The 22,011-nt window shown below is 40.9% G+C and overlaps 1 protein-coding gene across 21 annotated transcripts in view; it reads right to left on the reverse strand.

The window, feature by feature from the left end:
• The window catches only part of TFDP1 (transcription factor Dp-1), a 439,810-nt gene extending 418,143 nt beyond the window's left edge, over positions 1-21,667 (reverse strand). For 2 of the 21 annotated variants that reach the window (XM_069204651.1, XM_069204636.1), the window contains exons 1-4: positions 21,491-21,611; positions 20,844-20,945; positions 6,183-6,267; positions 3,845-3,919 (exon numbers count right to left, since the gene is read on the reverse strand). In XM_069204651.1, coding sequence (XP_069060752.1) covers positions 3,845-3,856 — 12 coding nt within the window. In that variant the 5' untranslated portion in view covers positions 3,857-3,919; positions 6,183-6,267; positions 20,844-20,945; positions 21,491-21,611. Of the gene's footprint in view, positions 1-3,844; positions 3,920-4,037; positions 4,788-5,219; positions 5,293-5,676; positions 5,953-6,182; positions 6,268-19,577; positions 19,740-20,843; positions 20,959-21,412; positions 21,432-21,490 lie in introns of those variants that run through there. The other 19 variants (XM_069204652.1, XM_069204638.1, XM_069204655.1 and 16 more) reach the window with 16 other exon arrangements.
• Between the last annotated feature and the right edge of the window lie 344 nt (positions 21,668-22,011).

Consider the following 22,011-nt stretch of genomic DNA (forward strand, 5'->3'; position numbering starts at 1 on the left):
TAGCTTGCTATTAACAAGATTCTATAATCAGGAGCATGTGCAATACTTCTATTCAAATTTGGATGTAGTGTTCTCTTTTGTGCCTGTAATTGAGTTCTTGAACAAGTTAGCTAAGGAGCATAGTATAAAATTAGTTAGAGGTTTCTTTGAACCAACACTTACATTTGGGACAGCTTATGCACACCGCAATAATCTGACTTGCTTATTAACACCTGTAGAGAAAAGCTTTTTGGCTCACACTGATGATAGACGCAAAGCATTGAAAGAATGATTAGAAAAGGGGCTAGAGAAACGTACATATGCAAATGATTATGCTTACACTGCAATAAAGACGCAAGGCAAACTAGCTATAGATGCATTACATGTAGGAAGACTTTGTATATATAGGCCGAAATCTGAACATGACACTATTTGTGGGAACGAGTGAATGCAGGCATGTGTTTTTGTTTCAGAGTAAATGGACATTCATGTTAAATGGACAGGACCCAGTGATCCCTGGAATCTATTATATCTGTGGACTTAATGCTTATTACCGTCTCCCTAAGGGATGGTATGGGACATGCTATTTGGGAATAGTTTTCCCAAAGATTTACCAGATTGATGACTTAAAACATATACCTAAAACGTCTGAATTACAACATACTAGACAAAAACGAGAGACAGCGGCTGCTGTCGTTGGTGACATATTTGGAGCCATAATTCCTTCGGTAGGGGTTATTTTAAACTCCATGAAGATTCAAAAGTTGTCTACTATTGTGGATAACATGCTGACAAATTTCCCAGGGCTATACTCCTGATGGATACTGAACTTGCTGCGGAAAGAGCTATGACTCTTCAAAATCGGCTTGCTTCAAACATTCTTTTAGCAAAGAGCGGTGGAGTCTGCAAGATGCTCAACGAGCGTCATTGTTGCTCATATATACCTGATAATAGTAAAAAGATTAGAGGTACTAACCTAACCAAAGATAGTGCAGATTTGAAGGAACCCGGAGTGTGGGAGAAATTAGGAAAGGGAATTGCCAGAGTAGCGAGCTGGTTTAGTAACATTTGGAATGGGGTACTTGCAAAAATATTAAGTGGTCTATTAATTGTTCTGGCCTGTATATTAGGATTATGGGGAGCTTGCAAAATAAATGACAAAATTAAAAGAAATTGGACAAAGAGGAGTAAAAAGAATGAAGAAAATGAAAGGGAGAAAATGTTTAATGAAATTTGGGAGAGTTCACACAAGGGACAAGATGTTGAAATGCGCATTATGCGTAAAGTGAAAAATTAAGGTGAAAGGTCAAAGGGGAAAGGTTTGTGTGATGAATGTCATCAGAGGAGGGACTGAGAGCGTAACTTATATAATCTATATTAACATGAAATGTTTATGAATTAATGCTGCATAGAAACAATAATAATAATTTTTGCTTAAACGTGCACTTGAAATGTGACCACGGGGAGTGGCCGCCAATATATACGTAGACTAATAATAATGAACAAAATGTTTTATATTATGTTTAAATAAGTTTATACTAATGATTGCATTATTGAATCTGTGCTGAAATCCTCATAGGCCTTAAGTCAGCATGAGCCGAAATTTAGCTGCTTGGCTTTCATATTAAATGTATTTTTCTATCTTGCAGTGTGCTGACTCATAAAAGGACACAACCTTATTATTATTTTCTCCTCCAAGCTAAAAGACGAATGTAACCATGTTAGATCCGTTCTCACAGCCTTTTCTTGTTTGCAGAATAAATGTTAAAAACAAACTGAAACAGTGTAGATTAATGTAATGTACAAGGTCATTCAAACCGGTGAAGACAATTGAACTGCTGACCAAAAGATGTGCAAAGAAATACAGAAAGATTAAATCATACCGGACGTGCCACCTCTGACGACGTCAATTATGAAGACCAATCAAAGACTTGTAAAATAATATGGGGTGAAGAGTTAGGTTACCTAATGTATTTAATGATAGGTTAAAGATAGTGAGGTATAACAGATGACCAATAGAATTTGGGGGGAATATACAATGGAAAAGGGATAAAAACCCATGTCACGGGGAGTCATTTAGAATTAGGTAGGGAATGCTAATGATTTTTTGTCCAGAAACTTTGTCACTCTCTTTGGTGACTTGTTGGTTTACTTAAAACCATCCTTGCCCTTAGAATTCTCCATTTTACACTTTGCCTCCTTATGAAGGAAGTGCCCTTTTGCCCCGGAGCTGAGTTTTGACTGATGGCGAATTGACTGATGTCCTGAAGACGAAGACAGAACCTGTGTGCTGACCTAAACCTTGGAGGGTAATTATGACAATGCATTTGTGATATGTCTGTTTGCTTTTCCTTTCTAGGTACCAACTGCTTACTTTTGACAGCGACCATAGTTAGATGTTTTCCAAATTGTTTTGCATGAAGCCCAACATGCTAATCAGTGGTTAGGGCAGGTGTTCACTAAACTGACGCAAATAGACAAAATGACCGAATCTATGCTTTGTTGAACTGACGCGATATTGGCACTCTGCTAAGTTGATCTATGTTCACGCATTGTTATGTTCTGATGATTGTGATTCTCGCATTAAGGAAATCTTATCAGAGTTGACATATCATGATTATGCTATTATGTTTCTTGGTGTTGAGATTAACGCATCTGCTTTTAGACTGTAATTAATAGGGAATAAAACGTATAAAATTCTATTAAACTGGTGTGATTATTCATGGCTGAAAGGTCATGGTAGCGTCTTGAATTTATTAATGACTGACTAAAGTTAAATGCATAGTCGTGATAAATATTGATGACATTATTGATGTATTGATTGACATATTGATTAGTTATCTCGTACTAAGGTGTCTCTCAACAGGGTCAAAAGATTAATTGGCCTAAAACGAGTCCTGATGTGTAATAAATTATCATGAACGGACGCGTTTGCGCTACTCAACCACAAACTAAAGAGTCTGAATGCGCTGAAAGATCGAGCATTCCGTTTAAATAAGATGCGCATTAAATTAAATTGAAGACTGAACAGGAGGGAAGAGAGAACAGATGATAAGGAGGACAAACAAAACAAATTACATTAAATGTATAAGATGAACGAAGGGTACGAAATAGAACCAGTTTACATCCTTTGGTACTTGGAATTATCATGCTGCACAAAATGTAAACCCGCTAAAGCCAAACGTTCGTCTGGTTAAATAATCCTTTGGGCTCTGAATCACGCTATCAAATAAAAATGTGGTGAATTGCCCTTCTGCACACCTGTTGTTCTAGTGTTGATGCCACTGCAACGCCAAAATGTTGAAATATACAAAAAGTATACAACGAACACTGCATAGGCGGAGGGAGGGAACATCGTAGCTCAATGTTTGAAATGTCATCACGACAACTCAGTTTCTAGTGTGCGAGTAAACTCAGAACCCATGCCAGCACATACATCCCAGATACTCCAAAATGCTAGGAGGTAACTACTGCAGACTTGGGCTACACAAACGCCGTTAACATTGTTATTAAAGTCGTATTAGTCTATTTTGATAAGCTACAATAAGTTCATAATAGGCCAGTTAAGCAGGTACCATTGTGGAACCAAACTTATGTACCGTCAATTGTTAGCAAATCACTTTAACAGTAAGTACAAGCACGGCTTGAATCGGAAATAAAAGGAAGTTGACGATACAACGTATGGTCATGTGACTCACTTTAGAAATTATGTTCTATATTTTGCACCTGAGTTGTCAAACAGCAATACTATAGAACTTGATAAGGTGGGGGGGTGAACAGGCAGCAGGCGCAGTATAAAAAAGATGCAATGCATGTCAATTTGTGTAATGTTTGCAGAAGAAAACATGAATATGACTGCACTTACTTCTTTTGCCATGTTACTACGTTCTTGAAATCCCTGCTACTGAAGCCCAATCACTGACGGAGCCACTTCTGTAATCTACGAAATAAATCAGACCATTGACATTAATCAATACATTTGAACACCTGAATCTTCAATGACTTTAAGACACAATAGTGAAAGACGGTTCAATGTTGTGAGCATGCGGTGTGCTCACAGCGTGGAAGGCTCCCGGTAGATCCACCCGCACCACTAGGCCTAGGTTGTGGAACTGAAATCAAAGTAAACCTCGTGTTTCTCCTTGTGCTGAAAAGCGAACTGGGGTGCAAGTTGCTGCGAACGACACAATTCGGCTGCCAAACGGGTTGAGGGGTAATGAAACTCCCACTGCTTGATGAGAGAGCCGGGCCTCCGGTAACATTACCCGCTGCACACAAGATCAGCAGGTTGCCCAACTCATGGTAGAAGCGCGCGGCCTACAGAACAGCCGGTGCCCTGAAACCACAGGGTCAACCACACAGGGGGAGACGGAGCAACGGGGCCCGGGTCTCCCGAAGCCCCGCCTGTCACTACGCGAGGACAGGCTCAGCAACGCCGCCTCCACCAGGAGGAAGCAGAGGGCACCGGAGGATAAGCCGACAGGCCGCGAGGAGGGGACTGCAGCAAGAGCAGAGGCTGAAGGGAACAGAAGCAGGGGGTGCCGGTGCTGAATGACTGCGTCCCAAAGATTAAAAATCAAGGGGATAGATTTAGAGATCCGAAGCTAGGACAGTGCAGAGTTAACACCGGTGACTTTGGAGCCAAACAATGTCGCCATCGATGAGTGATAACAGCCCGGACCCCAGAGACACCGGCAGCAAAGACACAAACAATCTACGTGTAATCCGCTCCGGAGGGCGGCTCAGGCCACCGAAACAAAAACAATCGAATTGGGCAGCCATTTTACCTCCTCCCCCACACACACACACCCGCGCCCCGTCTTGGCACCGTCACCCTTGCTACCTGCACCCACAGAGACAAACAAGTGGGAGCGGCCACCCCCGGAATCACCCGCCCCCGTGCACTACTGGGAACCTGCGCCGGAATACCGGCCCGTCACTCGGAGTAAGGTTATGCAGCATTTGGGGTCAAGAGCAGCTGTCCAGGCGGTGCAGCTCGCTGTGCTTTCTTAAAAGCTAATACAGGCGGAGCCGCTTCCAAAGCAGGCGCCCCAATCTGAGCTCAGTATTTTGCAACATTGGCTGTCAAACCTAACAGCCAGTTCACCTCCAAAAAGACTGCACCACCCTCTATCATCACACCTTATGCAGGTGACAGGAAGGGTACATCGATCTGCACCCTTGGATCACCTGCTATTCACATTCTCTATTGCCTTGCCATGGCACCCTCAGCGACGTACCAAATGTCCAACTATCGAACTGCCAAAGGGCTGCACCCGACAAAGCGTACAACGCCACATCCCCCTAAGTGACAGGACTCGGCAATATGGCACCAAACATCTGCTGCCACCGACCCCTCCCCTCTTTCAACTCCCCAGGGCTGACAGCTGTGCCAGGAGTGTGGGCAGCCCCACCCCTTCAGTCAGACCCAAGAAAACGTGTCCCATTCTAAAGCAAATCAAGAATGATCATTAGAGACCAACCACTCACACACAGGCAACTTATAAGCACACAGGACCTTCGCCTTACCAAAGACACCCAATCTTGCAAGTACATAATAAGCCCCGACCCTTGACACATTCTGAACAACTATTGCCCTTTCCTCTGGATCCTCCAGACCCTTAGGCGGAGTAATCCAGCTGCTCCCCTGTAGCGTGCAAACACAACACCTTTTTATCAACAGCATCGAGCACTCACCCTGATGTGCACTCAGCTGGTGGTACTGTGGAGGTTGCTGTCCACCATGGTCGGCTGGTGTTAGAGCAACTACTGTCTCTAAGGCGCGGCGGCGCGTTGCCCTGTCAGTAAATGTAAGAATATGCCTGGCTCCGGGCCCCCCTCTCCCGCGCGAGAAGCCCCAACTAAGTCCTTCTGCGCCTTCTTCCCAGACTCTCCTTCTGGCAGCCGCAGTCAACTGCAAGAAACCGAGCTTGGCGGCGTCTGTTCAGCCCGCCCCCGATTGGCTGGGCCCGCTGCGACATCGGAGCGCGCCGGCCCCCGAACCCACGCCCCATTGGTTGTGTTATGCATGCGCCACCGCAAAAATGAAACTTCCGGAGCCTTAGGTAAGCGGACTTCAGCACTGAGCGAAAGCGGCGGCCATCTGCGAATGGTGTATTATTTTAAAGAAAAAAAATCAGCGAATCTCCGAATGGATATCTATCCCGGGGGATAACCTAACTGGGACAAGAAGTATTCTTTACCTGCTCTTACGGCACCATAATATCGATAAACGATGTACTAGACCCAAATATGATTTTTCTGCAGGTTTCACCACGAGACAGCAAACTGTAATGACATAATACGGATAACTTCACATTCAAAGATAAAAGCCTCCACAAAAACGCTTTGTGTACAGTGCTTAATTTGTTTGAAAACATTTTTTTTCTTGGAAGCCCGCTGCTGAATAATGGGGATACGAATACCGACTTTGCACAGTTTTCATTCCGCCGCAATGCCCTGTCATATTTTACACTACACTTCATATCTCTTGATCTGACGTTTGCAGCTTCTATTTCCCTCCCTCCCCCCCCCCCCCCGTTCTTCCTTAACATTACTTTGCCCTGTTTCTACTTTTCTACCTTTTATAACATTCTCCGCGTCTAAGCACCAATAGGAAAACACATAAGCCTGGTGCATAGGGGCCATACGAATGACAGATTCTCCTAAGAAGGGTTTGAGGTCTCACCATTGAATTCTTTTTTCTAAAAAAAAAAAAAAAAAAAAATGGTCGATAATTGTCAAGTTTACTACAGACTCTAAGAAATTGACCGAGCTTACAATTGTAATACACAATTCTGAAAGAACTTAACTAAATATTTGAACAAAAATTCTGGTGAACAAAATTTGCATGATCTTTTTGAGGGATGCTGTCACCTGACAAGAGGTCGTCAGATCAGAAAACCCACCTGCAAATGTGCCCATTTTCCATAAGACGATATGCATCATAGTGAGTTTCTCCCCATAAACATCACTCGAAAACCAGTTTCACTCAAAGTACACCAGCAAAGAAAATACCCATTGCTGACTTATGTGCACATCAAACAATGTGTCATGATCAGCTTAAAGCGCTGTTTGGTCTTCTCTACTCACAATATTTTTTTTTTTGATTGATTGATAATATATGGCAATTGTAGGCCACGTTTAAAATCTGAGAATTGAACAATTTCAAAGCGTATTTTGTTTTCTCTGGTTTACTACTGTGTGTCTATGTTTGAGCCTGTGAAGTTGTTATTTGCCCTTTTCCTGGCTGTGTGTACCCATGTGTCTGTGTCAGGGCATGCAGTGTGTATGTGTCTTTTTGTATGTGAGAGAGCGTAGCTTATATAATCTATATTAACATGAAATGTTTATGAACTAATGTACAATAATGCCGCTTAGAAAATGTATTAATATGTTTTGCTAAAACGTGCACTTGAAATGTGCCCACGGGGAGTGGCTGCCAAAATATACAGGGACTAATGAAAATGACTAATAATGTTAAAATGATATATTAAAAGATGATTTTATACTTCTTAATAAAAGATTATGTTGCTGAAAAGCTGCTAATAAATCATTAGACTTCAGTTAGCATGAGTCGAGGCCTAGCTGCCCGACTCTCATATCAAATGTATTTTTCTAAAACGTGCAATGTGCTGACTCGCTAAAGGACATGAACTCTTGTTTTCTTCAAACTAGAAGCTGAATGTAACTATAGTAGATCCATTCTCATGAACTTCACCGCTCCTGTAAAATGTATTAATTGAATTCAACAGTGTAGACTAGTATTAAATACAAGGTCGCCCAAACCGGTACAGACAATGGAGCTACTGACCGAAGATGCGCAAAGAATTACAAAAGGATGAAATCATACCGGACATTCTACCTCTAAAGACGTCAATTATATGAACCAATAAAATGCCTGAGAACTGATGCGGGGTGAAAGATTCAATGACATAATACGAATTCTATTGGTTGAAGATAGTGGGGTGCAACCCCTTGTCCAATAAGATTTTAGGGGAATGTATGATGAAAAAGGAATAAAACCCCTTGATACACGGAAGTGACCAGATTAGTTAGGGAGGGAGATGCTGTTACGATCCACAGACTTTGTCACTTTGCCTAGTGACTTTATTGATTTTACCTTAGACCATCCTTGTCCTTTGATTGCCCATTTACACTTTACCTCCTTATGAGGGAAGTGTCCTTTAGCCCTTTTCTGCCAGAGCTGAGTTCCTGACTGATGGCGAATCAACTGATGTGCTGAAGACGAAGACTGAACCTGAGTGCTGACCCCAAGTGGAGGGTAACTTTGTCAATGAAATTGTGATTGTCTGTTTGCTTTTCCTTTCTAGGTACCAACTGCTTCTTTTGACGGAGACCTTAGCTAGTTTTTTTCCAAATTGGTGTTCTAAATTGTTTTGCATGAAGCCCAACATGCCAATGCTAATCAGAGGTTAGTTAAGAGGGTTCACAAAACTGACGCAAATAGACAAATGACTGAATCTATGCTTTGTGGAATAATGTGTTAACCATACTCTGCTAAGGACAGTCTATGTTCACGTCTTGCTATATCCTGATGTTTGTGATTCTTGCTTTGATGAAATCTTATCAGAGTAGCCATATCGTGACAATGCTATTATGCTTATTGGCTTTGAGATTAATCAACTTGCTAGTAGTATTGTAACAAATAGGGAATAAAAATCACTAAAATTATACTAAACTGGTGTGGTTATTCATGACTGAAAGGTCATGGTGTTGTCTTGAGTTCATTAAATGTCTTTGACTAAAGTGAAATGCATTGTTGTGATAAATATTGATGACATTATTGACGTATTGATTGACATGTGGATTAGCTATCTCGTCCTAAGGTGTCTCTCAACTGGGTCAAAAGATTCATTGGCCTAAAACGAGTCCTTATGTGTAATTAATTATCATAAAGGGACGCGTTAACATATGCATAGTCTATATTTGAGTCCACATGTTTTCTTCTGCCTGCTTACAATTTTGTGTTTTTGTCTGAGTCGGTATGCGTTCTATTTTTGTTTAGTACAGAGGAATACCTCATTTATAAATAATACTGTCAAAGCTAATACTGGCACTGAAACAGTGCTTTGTAAGAACACCATATTCTAGATGAAAGATAAAGCGGGTGTTACAACGCCCTAGGAGGGCCAGGAAGCAGGCAGGGAAGCACATTTCTATCAAACTGAACTATCTAGCTCCCCCTAACATTGGAAAGGTCAGTTGCAATTCAGCAGCGCAGCCATGGTGTCTCTGTGGGAGTTGGTTTTGCTTCCTGGAATGCTGCAGGTTTAAGTGCCAAACTAGAGAACCCGGAGTGTATTAATTTTATCAAACCTATGTGGTTTTGCAATTACAGGAAACATGGCTAGTGGAAGATTTCTATATTGATGGGTTTGTGACCTATTCTACACCGGTTACCCCTGAAGCCATGGGAAGAACTAAAGGAGGACTAGCAACGCTAGTGGCTCTTACCTTTCCAGGTCATGTTATCCAGACTAATTTGGCCTCACCCCATTATCAGCTAATCCTCCTGAAGTGGGACACTGAACATATATTATAAGGGAATTTATATAATAATGTGTTTGATGCTAATTATTCGGTTACTGTGAAATCTTTGTAGGATGATATGGAGTTATGTTTGAGCACCTTGGAAGCTAGTCATGCAATTGGTTGGATGGGGGACTTCATTGTTAAACACTGTACAGCTCCAGCTAAATCTTTTGACTTCCAGAACACCGATGGAGCGCCTGCTGTGCATTTTTGCCATAGTCATTTGGGGGAGCATTTAATCTGCTTTTGATGAAGTACAACTTCATAAATGCCCTTGACACTTCTAGCAATGGCCTAGTTGAGGCACCTACATTTGTGGGGCATGGTCGTTTCAGTCTAATCGATTTTATCCTTCTCTCACACAATTCAAGATGACGGCTGGGGAGCTATGAGGTTGCAAATTCCCCTCTTAGCAATCGCAGACTGATTTCAGTCGCAATAAGTGGTCACACAGACGGGAAAAGGCAGGACTCAGTGTATCCATTCCCTTCACTGTTATCTTTTAGTGCCAACAAGGGGGTGACTGTGAGCTGGGGTAAAGTTGATAAGGCACAAACCAATATGACTGTTCCAATTCGGAAACCTTTTTACAGTTCCCTCACAATAAATGTTGAATGCCCGAGACCCGTAGTGGCTTGTTGAAATGGGCAGAAACATGGTATTTTTATGAATCTGGATCCTGGTCTTATTATCCAGTAATCACTTATCAAGAACTCCCTCCTGCTCGGAAGAGACAGGTGGTCGAGTCTGTCTTAGTGGCAGTATTCTTACCAGAGTGGGAAGTAGAAACCAAGGATGACGCATGACACTATTAGGTGTGCGAGCTTTCTACTTCTATAAATGGAAGTGACCTGTGTGTGGGCACGTGAGAGTAGGAATTAACCTCGATAGTGGTAATCCTTTGTGAGGGAACCATAAAAAGGTTTCCCCAATTGGAGCAGTCATATTTGTTAGTGGTATATGTTGATAGAAGGGGTGTTGTGACTGACCTTTCATGTTTCTGTAAAAATGTAAAGTTGATAAGGATCTTTTCCTCTCAAATTTGATCTGCGCCTCCTAGAGTGAGTTCATGCTATGTTTGGAGGAATGTGAGGGCAGGGGGTGTTGAATCAATACTAAACAATTTTGATAAAATATGCAGGGTAGCACGAGAAATGCTTACTGTCATTCCGAAGTCCACCCACTTTAAGCAGACTAGATGGTTTGATACTACCTGTACTAAATCCCACAACTTATTACTGAAGTCGCTTAAAAGATACACCAAGAGATCAGGAAAGGGTTAGTTCCTGTAAAAGGGACTAGAACACTGCGGGCCAGCAAACGGCCAGTGAAGGAGGAACCCTATCATGATTTGGTTAAGGCTTGTGAGCTAAACGACAGCAGGCTGTTCTGGCAAACAGTGACCACAAATTACCTGAATAAGGATCAAGGCAGTGGTGTCCAGTAATTACCCCAGAGGTATTGGTCAGGCACTTTGTTATATTCACGCATGCGAATGGAATTGTCATCGCACATTCTGTGATGACAATTACATTCCGGAGGGGAGAGGGATTCGAGAGGAGGCGGTTGAGGGAGATGGCTGAGGACGGAGACGCTGGTGTAACCTTCGCAGCGTGTTTGTATTGTACTTCTGATCTGGAATAAATCAAGATAAAGACTCTTCACGTCATCGTTCTTTATATACCATGCAACACACTTCTCACAGCTATATGAGGAATCTCCTGTATTGAAAAGGCAGGTGACTGTTAGTTCCCAAACAACGACGTCATTAACTCGTTTAGTTACTGCCTAACCTTTTTGCAATCTAGATATAGGCGTCTCCGATGTAATTGAGGCTATTAAGAAGTGTCCTGTACTGAAGGCGCCAGTCCCAGCCAACCTTTTTGGGGCCAATTTATCTCTGTGGGCTCCCCTTTTGACCAGTGTTCTCAAGGCTGCACTTCATGTGGGGCCCCGCAAACGCAATGTCTCATGCAATAATTATACCTATTTTTTTTTAAAAGGAGCTATGGACGACCCAAAGTGTTACAGGCCTATTTCTTTAATCAATTTGAGAGCTAAGGTAATGGGCAGAGTCCTATTGGACTGTTTGTAAACCTTGGCAAACTACAACATTCGTTCTGATCTCCAGTTCAGGTTTCAAGCTGGCTTGGGACCGTACAGCAATGCCTTAATCTGTATATATTAATAGGCAAATACTCACTGGCCAAAGGGGGGGCGGGGGGAGAAACTCTATGTGGCATACATGGACCTAAACACAGCCTTTGACTTAGTCAATAGGTCAAAGCTCTGGCCAAAAATTGCTTTGATGGGTGTTGAATCCACTATCATAGATTTCCAGAGGGAGCTACACATAGATGTCACGGCAAGTGTAAGATATAGTCCAGCAGAAGAAATCACAGAAAGGTTTAAAGTAGAATGTGGTGTACCACGTGGTTGCGTGCTGGCCCCTTTTCTTTTTTCTCTATACGTTAATGGCACAGAGAAGCACCTTTGGAATATCGATATTGACTGCCCAATGGTAGGAAAGTGCAGAATTCTGGCTTTGGCCTATGCCAACTATACTGTTCTGCTGGAAAGAACTGTAAATGGGTTGCAACAACTATTAGATCAGTTTTGCATCTCTATGTCCAATTTAGACCTAGCAGTTAATCAGTCTAAAATGCATGTTATGGTTTTCAGCCATTGTTTTTGGGCTTGCAGGACTTTTTTTTTGTTAACAGGACTAAGATCAACAGGGTTTCATCGTATTCCTACCTGGGCGTGCTATTTGATGATAAATTGAGATGGCGCACACTAAAGGATGACAGGGTAGCTACTTTAGCCAGGAGCACAGAAGCAGTCTTAGGTTTTGTCACTCGATTAAGCAGCAAACCTATTAAAGAGCTGCTGGAAATCTATACAGCCAAATGCCGTTCAGGTGTTTGGGGCATTTGTGATCAGTCGGGGATGGAGAAAGTGGAAAACGGGTTCATAACTGCTCGCTGTACCTAAATCTACCAGCAATTATGTGTGCCTTCTGGAAATTGGCCATGGGCACATAAGTGATTTTGTAAGACTGCAGACCCTTCACCTATGGTTAAGGATTTGAAAAATGGACGAGACTACATTTAATCGTGCAGTCCTGACTGATTGCCTTGCCCTGGAAAAGATACTTAAAATACCTTGGCTCTTATTTATCCAAGACCTGTAATTGGTTGGCCTTGGGTGAGTTGTTCCTGAATGCTACCACACTCCGCCCCAACTTTCAGAAATATTTGGCAAAAGACTTCTTAGACAGATGTGCAGGAGAAAGGATGGCAAAAAATTCTGGTCTGTCAACGGTTGTAGCTCACACTCAAATTAGAAGTTGCTGGGCATTGAGTCGTATCTTTTGTGGGTGAATAACCTACAACATAGATACTGGTTGGTTAGATGACTTTTCAACAGTATTGGCATATCTGACACATGGGATTTTCTCCACTACTCTCCCAGCCTGTTTGTGTGATGGATTGTCTGCACAAAGTTCTATGCACTTTATTCTGTTTAATAAATTCTATTCTGCACTGAGATCTGTATACATTCTACCATTTCTAAAGCAGGCTAAGATAAGGCATGCAGGGCTCTCCTGGAGTTTCTTGAAAGGTTATCCACAGTAAAGTTATGCCACTTCATGGCAACTTATATGGAGCGGGCTATACACCAGCGCTCTGTGTCATGACTAGTACAGATTTGGCTTTGATAGCAATTGTCTTTGGACATCTAATGCTCAAGCTGTCAATGGCACCTTATGTACTTTATGATGCAACATCTAACCTAGGCAGCACTTAAAAGGGTTTAACAGTAAAGTGTAATAGTATTGCTTTGTTTGTGATTAGGTTTTGTAACTAGTATATAATAGTGTTTTATCATGTAAATTGATGTCTTCGTATCTCATTTTATTTGATCCATTTGGGACTTTTTAAATATTTTTAAATTGTTTGATGAGGTATTTGTTGCTTATGTGTACTTTTAAGATTTGTGATCAAAATTGAATAAAGGGTTGAAGATAGAGCTCCATACAATTTCTCAGTACAAGTAAACATGCCCACTCAATTGAGAAGAGAAGGAATGAGGAATTTGATGATCTCATACCACCAAGCCAAAAACAGAAAGCTTGGAGTACTCATTTTATAGACCTCAGCAGTATGAAATGTTGACCGAGTTTAACAGGATTTTAACAGTGCCATGAAGTCAAACACAGATCCTTCCAGTGAACACATTCCTTAGAAACACGGGAAAGTGAAAGGACAATAGACTTGAGCAGGTTTTTTGCCTTTACTATACAGGCACTCAGAAGTCCGAGATTTGAACTTACTTTTTGTTGTATCTCAAAGTCTGTTGCTTTTGTCATATTGTTGGTCATATCTGGAGGCCACTTTCATGCCTATGTTGCATCTGTGCATTAACGACAGGGCTGAAACAATCAGATCAGTTTTACAGGCCACTGACAGAGTGTCTTTCTAAGCTATTTTCATAACTGATGGGATCCAGTATTCAATTAAAAAAACTAGAAGTGGATACAGCCTGGCATTAGATAACAAGGAGTACAAGGTATTTTATGCTCTTCTTAACTCTTTCCATTTTATCACAGGGTGGGGTGTGGTTAATGGTGCTTCCTAATTCCTCCCCATCCTAATGCAAAATGGGAAAGGGTGGGAAATAGTTTTTGACTGATGCTTAGTCTTCTACAGCCTGAGCTGAAAAGTGTAATGGTCAAGGCTAATTTCTATGGTGCCGCCAGAAAGAGAAGGGGGAAGGGAAACAACATCACCTGGGATCAGAGTCAACGGCAGGGATATATTTTCTTAAGCCCTGTTTGCGCTACAGCACAGCATCAAACACATACCAACACGTTCAGTGCAGCTATGAAAGTGCCTGACGGCCTGTCCCTTTGTCCCAGAGCAAGAAGGCATGCAGGAGCTCTGTTAACAATGTATAACTATATTTATGGTCAAAAGACTCTAAAGTAAAGGGGCCACAAAGGATATGGGTGGAGTCCCAATGCAGTAAAGCACCAGCCGCTGAGGGAGGCTAAGATTTTATGACAAGTCCAGAGGGCTCCTTTTATCCCTAATGTCATTATTTTAACTGAACAATAGCCAAGATGTGTATACATTAAAAAGAAAACTATGGTGCCTATGATACTTTAAGAGACATACCAAATGGGAAACAAGTTTTAATAAACCAAATAATCATTGAATAATACATATAGCCAATCTGTGTGCGAGCAACAAGTCCTCTTTTCTTGCTGCTTGCAGTTAAGCTAAGCATTCTATTGAATGTGTCTTTAGATTATTATGATAAAGGTTCTTTGTTTAATAATCTTGTTTATTGTCTTTGTTATACATTGCAGCCTCACCCTCGTGCTTATGCTTCTCGTGTGCAGACGACATAAGAAAATGTAATAAACCTCAAACAATTCACTTTGTTGTTTCCCTTTACTTCAAGATGGAAACAATGCTATAGGTAAGAGATGCCCTAATCCAAGGAGATTGGATGGTCCATCTAGACCTGCAAAATGGCAATTTAATGATCCCTATACACAAAAATCACAAAAAATACCTCCAATAATAATGAAATCATGAAGCCTATCAGTTCACCTGCTTCACGTTTGGCCTACCTTCAGCAATGTGGTATTTCACACAGCTTTTAAAACCAGTATTTTCATTACTCTGTTCTCATGGTGTAAGACTCAGACTATCGAAACAACATTTTATAATGGCTTAGAACAAATCCATTATCCTTCATCATCTTTTGGTGACAATTGGTTTTCTTCAGTCGTTAGGTTTTATTATCAACTGGGAAAAATCTTTTTGGTTCAACACGTGACAACAGAATTCTTAGATTTTCTAGAGGATTCGCAAAAATCAGTTTTACAACTCCTACAATTGTAAGTGGTTGCAATTCAAGACGAGAATCATTCTGTGCTCCATACACGTGATTTCTCTCAGAATATTAGCCTGAATAGCAGGTCTCGTTTCATCCTCAATTCAGGCAATTTTTCTAGGTCCCTTTCATTATTATCAGGTCTTATAAAAATTTAAAATTTGTTATCCCTGAAAAGGTCTTCCTTACACAAATGACATTTCTTTTGGCTCCAGAATCTGTTCTAGAAATCGAGTGGTAGCTAGACCTTTAGGAAGCCTGGAACAGAAAAACTATCTATACTTCCTCTTTAACTGAAGCTGCAGAATACATCAGACAGTCATGCAGCCAGGTACTTCCAAAGCTTACCAATCTGCATGGTCAGTATGTGTTGGCTGTTTTTGGCAAAGAATACATATTCCCTTTCAGCAGATGTAAAAATGTAAGGTTCCTAGCATATCCACCTAGTCAAGGTAAGACATATAAAACAAGCAATACCTATACATCAGCAATATCTACTGACCATTAAACCAGTAGAAAACACCCAGTCATATTTCGCTTGTTAAAGGGAGTATGATTTTCTAATCTGCCAGTCCAGGAATATATATGTTTATGGGATGTCGATGGGGTTTTTAAATTATTTTTAAATTAGGTGGATAACAATCTCTGATCTTTAAAAATGTTATCTGTTAAACTCACTATGTCGTTGTGCTTAGTTTCAATTAAATGTCTTTCTGAAGTTACTGCCCTAGTTATTTCCTACAGACAGTACACCTCTACCAGGGTCTATTTTACTTTTTCCAGAAGCACCAGGATAGTTTTAAACTCTGTGTTTTATCTCAACTTCCCTAACCAACTAAACTTGTGAATGGGATCTTGTTTTGAAATGTCAGAAAAGAAAACTGTTTTTTTCTGAGAGCATCATCTTCCTCTTTGTTGTTGGTCTCTTCTAAGAAGCCTCATCAACTTGTTTATTCTCCTGCACAAGCTTTTTGGGTAAAATGGCTTATGGCCTTATCTAGAATTGATGTTACTTCCTTTGGATCTAATTTTACCAGGTGGTTGTGGCATCTAAAGTCTTTTGGGCTTGTTCCAGATTGAAGAGCATTCTTTAGATCAGCAGATTGATCTAACAATTCAGCTTTTCATACAAACCTATTTCTAATATTGTTTTAATGCTGTAGATGTGCTTTAAACAAGCATAATAAGGCTGGTCATTAAATGCTGATTTTCTTAGCCATTAGTGTAGGAAAGTCTAGGTTTTATTAAAGACACAGGTGAGTATTATCCCACCTATTATACTAATTTTACCTCTTTTTATGTTCCAGCACTGTTTCCTCAGTCTACTTTTGCGACTTAAGCAATGGATTACTGCTACAAATTTCCAGTTATTTATAGATTCATCAAATCTTCTGTAGTCTGCGATGCCATCTACAAATACAGACTCAAGGAACTCATCAAGCTGCTCCTAGTTATTTTATTTACTTTTTCAGGATTTGTTTGTTCTATTGCTTGTTTTTTTCAATCATACATATTATTCATTTGTTTACTTAGCTTAACAACTACTCACACAAGAATAAGGGACATGTTGTTTACTTTCAAGATAGTTATAGGTATTGTTCAGTGCTTACTAGTCTACTCAACTTGTTTCTTATTGGCTATGTCTCAAGTATCTTCGCTGCTATTCAGTTAAAGCAAAAAAGTAGGCATAATGCTCACCTATGTGTCTTTAATAAAATCTAGACGTTCCTTCATTAATAACTTGGAAAATTTACATTGAGTGCCAACCACCAGCAAAAATTCAGGACATTCGGCACAGTGGGTGCAGGAAGCATCCATGTACAGTCTTCTAACTTAGGAGGGCAAATCAGTCTTTTACTCAAACATGTTGCTATTTGTTTTACGTTCCTCCAGCACAATATAGCCAGTATTTGAGTGGCCATATACAACCACAGTTGTTCACAATACACCCAGAAAGAAACGTAGTTCATAAACTCCAATACTTTAAAAAATATTATGTTATAATAAAATAAAATGTCCCCCAAAATAAAGCATGCCAATATTCACTGTTATTCAGGACTTCTTCATCTTTTGCCTACATTTTCTTCAAGATATTGTATTTGAAATAAAACTCCCCACATACTATATTGTTTTAAAGCTGCTGCAAGTCACTTATTTCAGTGGGCTTTAAGTGAGGCATAAAGCTGAAGAATATATTCCTTTGAAGTCACTGAACTTAGAAGTAACGTGCAAATGCCCATTTTGCTTGTCAAATATGCCCCTACGCCTCACCTGCTTTGCTGAATAATGTCCCCACCCCAACTCCTCTCATAGATGCCGATAAGCCCCATTTTATTATTTACACCTTCAGTCCATACCAGGTATTTTTTTCTTGAAGCAGTTTTCATGCTAAGATTTTAAACCAAAATGTAGAGCATTGAAATGTAAACCACAAACCAAGAATGCAACATGATAATGGCTAGAAGGCTAGGTCTGGAGGTTAGAAGGCTAGGTGTCACACATCATAGGCCACTTTGCTGCCATCAAGCAGTAGTTTTGAAGCAAAAATATCTGCTTTTGCCACATCAAAAAGTTGATCAGTGCCTGAAAAAACACAATGAAACCACTTATTGCTACGCAGATTTTTTTAAATAATTTTTGGGCCATAGCTATTTTGTGGTGCTAAACCACGTAACTGAAATAAATGGACTCTTGAGTTTTTCTAAAACGAAATAGTGCACCACATTAAAAACCGCTGCACAACAATGTCTATGCTAACAAATCCAGCCCATTGCAATGTACTACTACTTCTGTCAAGGCAGAACTGCCGTTCCTAAACATGAGAAACTACAATAATGCTCGGACACTGCCTTCCCTCAAACGTTGTGGGGGGAGGGGGCAGTGACTTGCTCGTATCTAGGCACGATATGCTCTGATACTGGCAGGAGTATATTTTTCACTGTTTCCTGTGCAGAGACTGTATTGAGAAAGTTTTGCAATATTTTCTCCAAGTTTTTAGTAGACATCTGCTTGCTCTGTGTTTGTTGTGAGTGAAAGACCAAAGTATTTTCAGACCACAACTCTTTTACAACAAATCGTTACTTCTAGGTAATGACATATTGGTCCTCTTCTAAGCACTTCTGACGTCAAATGCCGCTTAAATAAGAAAATATATAGGAGTTAATAAAGGACTGCTTACCTGTTTCCTATGTTTTTACTGCACCCCACTACAAAAAATTGGAAGCATCGACATATGTCTATTCAGATGAAGATTGGTATATTTATGTGCCTTTGGTTCTTATATGTTTGGGAGTGTGCATTGCTGCTATAATACACATCAGGACCCAAATGTTTTTAGGGGATTTAGAATACAAGTTATCGAATATGCAATGAACACAGTATCGTGTGTAAGTGATCATAAATAGCTGGGCGCCTTTTGTTTCAGTCAGTACACACATACTCTCATGTCATTCATCTGCTATGCGGAGTAAAAGCTGACAGGTACGGGTGGCTGTAATGGAGAGGCCTTGCCTCTAAAGGGAAACACTAATGCAATCATCTCTTGTTCCCCCCTCATGTCTATGGAGCATAGAGCCCCTGTGGGACTTTCATAGGCCATACAACATCCAACAAATTTCAACAGAAAGACTTCAAAAAAATGACAGCTGTGCACCCGTGTGCATCAACGTATTTTTAGTCAATGCAACCCTGCATTTCTAACTGGGCTCATTCACGGTAAATTCAACACACTTAGTGGTAGCCCTCAAGAATAAACTACGACCCACGAAAGGGAAGGATATGCCCCCAGCATTCAGACATTTCCGGTTCAGGAACAGCAGTGGTAAAAAACCGCTCATGGAGGTTGGGGAATTATGATAGGGAGGCCATTATTTAAAAAAACAAAATCTGCTGTCCAGAGGTGTCACTTATAATCAGAAGTGCAGGCACCAGGGCTTTAAATGTGCGGGCCCTTCTGGTGCTCAGGCCCAGCAGTAATTAAAACATTACCTTATACCGGTCCTATAAGGCCCTATAGTCATGTCTTTAACTTTAAAAAAAAAAAAAAATACTAATAGAGTTCTGAACAATCCATATCACTTATGTAGTTCCTGTGAACATTTCAATTGTTTAATGCTGCATTTAATAAGACTGCTTACTTTTTCCAGGGTGATGTGTTTCCGGCAGACCTCTGGAGTTGAAGGATTCTCACAGTGCTTGTCAGTGGGTCTTAAAGGTGCTCAGAACACGTTAATCCAGTCCTTGGACTCTTTACGCAGTGCACAGAGCAACAGTCATGTGTGGCAGTTGTAAATGTGATTCTAAGCAAAAGTAAGTGAAAAAGGTTCACAGCTGTCAATCTGTTGACAGGGCGAAAATAAAAGAAAATGCAGTGTTTAAAGGTAGTATTTAAGGGGTCAGGTGACCTAACTGTTTTCCAGTAGGCTATATCTGGAGCGTGAAGATCACCTGCCCATTATCATGGAGTGCACCATAAAACCTACAAACCATGAAGAAGTCCCATGGGGACGAAACACATTGTTTTTCCGTTTTGGATAACCTCTTTGGCTACAGCAGAATGGATTTTTAAAAAGAAGAATGATATAATAAAGAACTGATATCCATATTCAGGACCATCTCTTGCTTTCTTCTAAGGACAATAGAAGATGGACATTGTTCCTTACTATGTGGTCATAAATATATTTTGAACACTTGTATACATTAAGACTGCTGTATGAGAAATGTAGATTGAGGGTTTCAGATATGCGGGGAGAAAAGGGGTGTTTAAGTGTTTAATTGAGAAGCTGCAGGGGGAAGTAGTGTGAAGGGAAGAATGGTAGTGGTGAAGACACATGGACGACCACTAACATTTCCAAAGATCTCAGTGACGTTTAATTTACAGTGTCATACTTTATTCATTTAAAATTTTCATGCATGCCAGTGTGCCCGACTCAGGCGGGAGGCACGATTTTTTTTCGTAAAAAATGGCTTCATTTTTGCTGTTTCTCGCTTGATATTGCCTCTACTCCAGTAGAAGTGACTGGGGGAAATACATTCTTTCAAAAAAAAAAAAAATCTCTCACTTGCCTCTTCTAAAATGTTGTCATCTATGCATTTTCAATCTAATTGTTCACAACAAATTCAGTTACTTATTTGGTACTGTCGAGAAGTACTGGCAAAGGCAAATGTTCTGGCCCATGTTATGTGCATGACCGTGAAATTGTGTGAGGTGTCAGGATGCAACTGTGGAAAGCGCACATCAGCATGTCAAAATACTGGTCGGGTGGCCGGCTATATGAATCACAGGACTTTAGCTGGAGTGCTGGAAGCCAGGCCATTTTTTTTTTTAACAAAGTTCTGGAAGTTAAATGAAGACCAGATCTCTGGTGTTAACGTCCCAGGAAGCGAACATATAATCAACTTACTGTCGGGAAATGGACACCCATTCTAAAGTAGTTCGGCACCGGTGTAAGGTTCAAGACTTTGGAGATGAATGGAAGTTTGATGTTTCGCTATTAGTCGTCAATCTGAAAGGAAATGCTAAAAGTAAAACCAGCCTTTAAAGAAGGGTTTAAAACGTGGCAACGTAACAGCCCCCCCCCCCCCCCCCTTCAAGTTAATCAAGTGAAATAAACCAGTGGGCCATATTCTTCCATAGCATTAATATGTTATCCTATGATTTAACGAGGAGGGTGACAAACATTGGTGTCCCACTACCATCATGGTGAATTAAGCACGCGCACACTTATATAAAGACAAAAATTTCAAATTATAACCAACTACGAATTTCATACCCTTTATGCCAGTACTGAGTCTCTCATTTTTCGCCCTTCGGATATACATTATTAGAAACTTCTACCTGCCTTACCAGTAAAAGTAAAAAAAAAAAAAACTGCACTGGAAATTCGTAAAAAGTAAACCCGAACCCCAATAAAAGTGTTTTTACTTCTCCACCAGACTTGTTTTCAAACTATTTAAAGAAACTCAAGCTCACGCCCAGGCAGACTTTCTACTTGGAAGGGAGACTCCCTCTACGTTGACTAACAAGTGATCTGTCTCAATTCGTGTTTACTTTCTTCATCCAGAGCGAAGCGTGTAATCAAAATGTAAATCTTCAGTGCAGGGTGGCCTTCCGAGAAGCTGCTATTCCACTCGACCGGAAACGTTCTCCTCTGAAATGGCCGACCCGTTACCTTAAGCGGTGGAGACATTAGTCCTCTGTCTACTCCTTACGCAGCCGCGAAAACTACGGACGCAAGAAACGTCAGAACGCTAGACCTTCTTTAAGTTCTCTGCGTTGCAGCCGGTGGTATTGTGTACACTAAACTGGGGTTGGAAGGATGTATTTAACGTCCTTCTGGGCGCCACTTTTTAAAACACTGTGGAAGTGTCGTAATTTATCAGTGACAGCTGCTGCCCCGAGGGTGCCGCCCAGTGGGGAATAAACGAGGAATGCCACTTGGATATAAAAGAAGGAGACATCTGGCTGCCTTTGATTTGGGTGGTACTCCTATTGAGACGCAAGAAACACCGACTTTTTGGCGACTAATTGATTTTAGGGGTTCTGCATCAGTTGGGTGGGGCTTGCTCTCC

Source organism: Pleurodeles waltl, chromosome 8, assembly GCF_031143425.1.
Source record: "Pleurodeles waltl isolate 20211129_DDA chromosome 8, aPleWal1.hap1.20221129, whole genome shotgun sequence".
In the NCBI taxonomy this organism is placed as follows: Eukaryota; Metazoa; Chordata; class Amphibia; order Caudata; family Salamandridae; genus Pleurodeles; species Pleurodeles waltl.